The sequence below is a fragment of the Vipera ursinii genome (genome assembly GCF_947247035.1).
Source record: "Vipera ursinii genome assembly, chromosome: 11".
Lineage (NCBI taxonomy): Eukaryota > Metazoa > Chordata > Lepidosauria > Squamata > Viperidae > Vipera > Vipera ursinii.
The window spans coordinates 7671933-7677932 of record NC_139524.1 but is presented as its reverse complement, the minus strand read 5'-3'; the positions used below and the strand labels follow the sequence as shown (position 1 = coordinate 7677932).

Here is a 6000-nt window from a genome sequence, read left to right as displayed (position 1 = left end):
CCTGAAAAGCTATGTCACCTGGAACATGCATTTATGTAAATGGTTCATTGTATGTATGTGTTTGTTACAACAGATCCAGTAATTCCAGCGTTCCCCCTGGCCACGACTGAATTTGCAGTTAGGGATTACCCAAGCTGGTGGTGCCTGTGTCAAAAGAAATCCAGCAGAGGTTTTAAATAGTGAAATCTCTTCCTGCAAGAAGAGAAGCTTCTTAACCTGCTCTACTAACACTGCAACTTGGGAAGACTTGCGCAGGCTTCAGCTCTTATCAAAAGCTGGACTCCCTTGCTTTAAATCCCTGCCTCGCTGAGGGTGCAAAAGACAGGGAAAGAATTCCTTTCTCTTTACCAAACACCCATTCCTTTTTTCCCCCCATCTTAAAATGTTCTGCTTGAGGAATCAATGGAAAAAGAACACTTTGGTGATCCAGCTTTTCAAAAACAAAATCACCCAAACATCACCCAGATCCCAACCTGGGCAGGTCACAATTAATCCAAGAGGTTTTATACACTCATCTCGTGGCCATACGCAAGAAAGACTCTGCAACCTGGAGGCTACCAATGGGGGTGTGTGTCTTACTTGGCCCCGCTTTCCTTACGACCCCACCCACCCCTACCCCGCGTACTCAAAGGTGCTTCTTCCTCGAAAGGCAGCCAGACTTGGTTTTTTGCTTTGGAAGAGGTTTCGCTTCTTCATCCAAGAAGCTTCATCAGTTCTGGCGCAAAGCATCTCCAGCACCGAGAAGCTCCTCCTCCTGCTGCTGACGCTCCTCCCAGGCTGCAGGGGGCGCTGCTCTTCCCCCAGCCAGGAAGAGGCCTTGTCCAGAGGGGGCTCCTGCGCGGCCTGCTCTGATTATGGCTCAGCCGCCGCCGCCGCCTCCCTTCGGCTCGCGCTTCGCGGGGCCGCCCCAGCGCGCCGCCTTCCCGCCGCCCGCGCTCCCCCCGCCGGGGCCTTTCCGGGGCCCGCCGCCCCAGCCCTTCTCGCGGGCCCTCTACCCGCCGTTCCCAGCCGGGGGCCTCCCGCCTCCCGTGGGCCCGCCTTTCTTGCCGCCGCCTCCAACCCCTCAGTGGCCCCCGACCCTACCGGAGCGGCCGCCGTTGCCATGGAGACCGGAGGGCCCGCCGCGGCCTGCGCCCGAGGCCTCAGACGCGCCGGGCGACGAGGCCTGCGACCGCGACGAGGCCTGGCTGAGCCGCTTCGCGGCGCGGCGCCGCCCGCCCGTCTCCGCCGGGTCTCCCCGTCGGGAGCGCGGCCTGACGGCGGACGAAGCGGCGCGGGCGGCGGGCGAGGCGCTGCGGGCGTTGGCGCGCGTGGCGGGCCTGTGCGCGGCGTGGCGGCGGCGGGGCGATGAGGCGGCGCCGGGCGAGGTGGCGGCGGCCGAGGCCGGCCTGGAGGAGCTACGCGCGCTGGTGCGGCCGCTGCGCGATCCCGGCGCCTTGGAGCTGCTGCGGGGCCGGCTGGAGCGGGGCCGGCGGAAGAGGCTGCGGCGGAGGCAGCGGCGGCAGGAGGCCCGCGCCGCCCGGCAGGAGGAGGCGGCCCGCCGCGCCGAGCGTGAGGCCCGCGTCGACCTCTGGAGGGCCCGGCGGGCCCAGGAGGCGGAGGACCGGCACCGGGTGGGTCTGGGGGGGCCGACGGGGAAGAAAGGCGGTCACGGGGAGAGGGGAAGCAGATGGCAGAGGCCCTCCCGATGCTCTGCTTCTTTCGGTGCATGGATGCAGAGAAAATGCAGGCAGTCCTCGACTTACAACAGTTATAGCGGCACTGAAAGAAGTGACTTATGCCCGTTTCTCACACACACACACACAACCTTTGCAGCGTCCCTGTGGTCACGTGATTTACATTCTGATGTTTGACGACTGGCTCACATTTATGACGGTTGCAGTACGGGGTGGGGGGGGTCACCTTCTGCCAAGCAAAGTCAGCAGGGAAGCCAGTTTCGCTTAACAACCATGTTATTAACCGCAGTGATTCACTTAACAAATGTGGTAAGACAGGTCGTAAAATGTAGCCAAACTCACTTAACTTATGTTTACGTTTATGTTTATTGGACTTATATACCGCCCTTCTCCTGTAGGACTCAGGGCGGTTCACAAGGAATTTAAAATAACAATACACATTACCAAAGTTAAGAACAATTAAAATAATTAAATATATAACATAACATAACAAATGTCTCATTTAGCAACATAAATTCTGGACTCAATTGTGTAAGTCGAGGACTACAATACCTGCAGAGGTAGCCACTCTGCTGCTATCACTGCTGAACACCTAACCTAACCCACAGCCCTGTCTAATGCCTAAAGATATTAAACCATGTATTAGGGCTGTTATTGCTTCTATACTTCTCTTTCTCATTTTCCCTACTACCTTCTCCTATTGGCATCTTATGATTTATCGCTTGTTGTTTGTATCTTATGATTTGCAATTGTAACTAGGATTTATGATCTATAATTTACCACATTGTTGTTTGTATGTACAGTGAGGGCTTATGCACCGGAGACAAATTCCTTGTGTGTCCAGTTACACTTGGCCTACCCTTCCTCAATTTATTTATTTATTTATTTATTTAGATTTATATACCGCCCTTTCCCGAAGGACTCAGGGCGGTTTACAGGGTATTTAAAAGAAAATCAATACAAAAGTTAAAACAAATTTAAAAAGATTAAATGAAACCTTGAGAAAAAATAAAAAACCCAGTTAAAATTAAAAATTAAAAAATTCTCAGCCTGGGCCAGAGAGCTCGAAGAGCCAGGTCTTCAGGTCCCAGCGGAATGAATGGAGGTTGGGGGCAGTCCTAAGCTCCGCGGGCAGCTGGTTCCAAAGGGCAGGCGCCCCCACTGAGAAAGCCCTACCCCTGGGTATTACCCGCCGGCAATCTTTAACCGGCGGTACCCTGAGAAGACCCTCCCTGTGGGAGCGCACTGGACAAAGGGATCTTGATGCCGGCAGCATGTTTATGGAGCAATGGACAGTGAGTGCACACGCCCACTCTCGTATACACTCACCAGTGAAATATTTATAATTTTACAATACAGCTTATGATGACACCAGAGACTTGCTAATACAAGCATCTATGGTTTTGCCATGGCAATAGGAGCAAAAAAAAAAGAGTTTTACTGTATACAAGTAGTCCTCAATTCATCTAGTGACTGTTCTAAGTTACAGCAGCACTGAGAGGAGTGACTTATGATCATTTTTCATACTTATGACCGTTGCAGCATTCCCACGGTCAAGGGATCAAAATTCCCAGGCTTGGAAATTATGGTGATTATGCAATCACCATAAATAATGGTGATTGCAGTGTCTCAAGGTCATGTGATCGCCTTTTGCAACCTTCTGCCTGCCCCCAATGGGGAAGCCAGATTCAGTTCCCAACCTTGTTACTAACTTAGTAACTAGTGATTCACTTAACAACCGTGGTAAGAAAGGTTGTACAATGGGGCAAAGCTCATTTAATAACTTTCGTTTAGCAATGGAAATTTGGGGCTCAATTGTGGTTATAAGTCAAGGGCTATCAGTCTTTACTTATTTTATAAGTTGTCTTGTAAGTATCTCTTATAGGAGAAAGAAAAAACTGTAAGGTTTTTATTTCTGTGCCATTGAGTTGTACTTTTGGGGTGAAGGTAGCATGTGCCAGAGAGCTCTCAGTCGTCTGTTCATTTCTTTGCTCATATATTATCTTGAACTTCATACTGTGTTGCCGAGCAAGAAGGTTTTCCACAAAGGTTCCCCTTTTCTTGCCTTTTTGCGCCCAGCAGGCCCACTTTTACCTCCTGTTGGCAAGGTTTTTCTGTTTCTCCCTGCTCTGTTTTCTAATTTACATTCTTTTCATTTAGGAACAAGAACTTAAAGCTGCTGCCGATAGTGTGTTATCAGAAGTGAGAAAAAAGCAAGCCGACACAAAGCGGATGGCCGAAATTCTGCGTGGCTTAGAAAAGCTTAGGAAACTAAGAAAAGAAGCAGCAGGAAGGAAAGGTAAATTCTCTGGATTTTTTTTTTATTATCGTTCATAATCGTGACTGTGTTTTGCTTTGTGTTTTCTCCTTTTGGGCTACAGTACGCGGTGGCTCAGTGGGTTAGGACGCTGAGCTTGTCGATCAGAAGGTCGGCAGTTTGGCGGGTCGAATCCCGAGTGCCGCGTAGCAGAGCGAGCGCCTGTTGCTCGTCCCAGCTTTTGCCAACCTAGCAGTTCGAAAGCACGTAAAAATGCAAGTAGAAAAATAGGGACCACTCCGGTGGGACGGTAACAGCATTCCGTGCGCCTTTGGCGTCTAGTCATGCCGGCCACATGACCACGGAGACATCCTCGGACAAGCGCTGGCTCTTCGGCTTTGAAACGGAGATGAGCAACGGCCCCTAGAGTTGGAAACGACTAGCACGCATGTGCGGGGGAACCTTTACCTTTTTACTCTATATGGTTGGGAAACTTTGTGTGAAAGTCACAACATTTCTGCCAGTGGGTCTTTACATTGCTTTTTTTTTCTTGTTAAAATGTGCTTTATATATTAATTATCATTATAAATTTAGAAGACTTGCATAAAAAGTCATGCCAGTCAGAAGAGTATTGAAACGGTTGCTTTTCTGGCTTTGTGACTGTTTCCCTATAAATAGCTAGCATATTTCTGTGCAGGTTCTGTTTCCTGCCTGCCTGCCTGCCTGGCTTTCTTTCTTTCTTTCTTTCTTTTTTCTTTCTTTCTTTCTTTCTTTCTTTCTTTCTTTCTTTCTTTCTTTCTTTCTTTCTTTCTTTCTTTCTTTCTTTCTTCCTTCCTTCCTTCCTTCCTTCCTTCCTTCCTTCCTTCCTTCCTTATTTCTTTCTTTCTCTCTCTCTCTCTCTTTCTTTCTTTACTCACTCACTCACTCACTCACTCACTCATCCAATCTTGAAGCATAGAGGGTAAGAGGAATACTAGTAGTCCTTCACTTACAACCACAATTAGGATTGGAATTTTGGTTGCTAATCGGTGTAGTCATTAAGCGAGTCATAACATGACCAGACCCAATTTGATTACCCTTTTTACTGAAGTTGTTAAATGAATTACTGTAGTTGGCAAATGAATCCAGTTTCCCTTATTGACTTTGCTTGTTGGGAAAGTCGCAGATTGCAGTCATGTGACTGCAGGATGCTGAAGCATCGTAAATGGAAGCTGGGTGCCAAGAGCTCAGATTGCAAGCACATGGCCACAGGGGTGGTGGTGTAACTTTGAGGATGGGTTATAAGTCACTTTTTAATTGCTGCTGTAAATCACTGGTAAACAATCATAAGTGCAGACAGCCTGTTCAGTTATTCTGCTACAAATAATTGAAGAACTAAGAAGGGGTGGGGGGAAAAAATCCCAGATAGCATATTCACTTTTTCCAAGGTATTGATTTAAATCAGGGGGTTTTCAAACTTGGCCCTTTTATGACTTGTGGACTTCAACTCCCAGAATCTCACGTTGGCTGAGGAATTCTGGGAGTTGAAGTCCACAAGTCATAAAAAAGCCAGGTTTGAAGACCCCTGATTTAAATCAAATTCAGAAAGCTAGATGGGAAACAAAGTATGTTATTGAAATAAAATCTATTGCAAATGTGGCTCCAGACTCTATTAGATACGTGGTTACACCTGCCAGGTATCTTAGTCAGTTGGAGTCGGTAAACCACCGGAAAGCATTCTCGCTTGCACGGTGCCGTGCATTTCCATCGGCCATCCTGTACGGCAAGTACAAAAAGACACCACTGTCTGAAAGACTCTGCCCCTTGTGCCTCAGGAGAGGTGGAGACCATTGGACACATACTTTGATGCTCCTTCTACAGTGCCATTCGGAAAAAAACATGTCCTCCCCATAATTTATAGGCATCCTGGTCGTTGGGAAAGTATTTATCTCCAGTGGCTGCTTAAGGATGAGCAGGCAGAGATCACGGCGTGCAGGTGGCCAGATTCCGTGCAGCAGCATTGGGGATTCACCAGAAACATAAATAAGCATTGTAGATCTTTTTAATAATATTTTGTAATTTTATTAT

General features: G+C 48.5%; 1 protein-coding gene across 3 annotated transcripts in view; it reads left to right on the top strand.

Annotated features, from left to right (window-relative positions):
- Window positions 1-636: 636 nt before the first annotated feature.
- The window catches only part of PDCD7 (programmed cell death 7), a 9787-nt gene continuing 4423 nt past the window's right edge, over window positions 637-6000 (top strand). For all 3 annotated transcript variants that reach the window (XR_014493525.1, XR_014493526.1, XM_083371357.1), the window contains exons 1-2: window positions 637-1613; window positions 3837-3975. Coding sequence is in view for 1 of the 3 variants with exons in the window: in XM_083371357.1 (XP_083227483.1) it covers window positions 855-1613; window positions 3837-3975 (898 nt within the window). In the remaining 2 variants the exon portion in view is untranslated. The remainder of the gene's footprint in view (window positions 1614-3836; window positions 3976-6000) is intronic.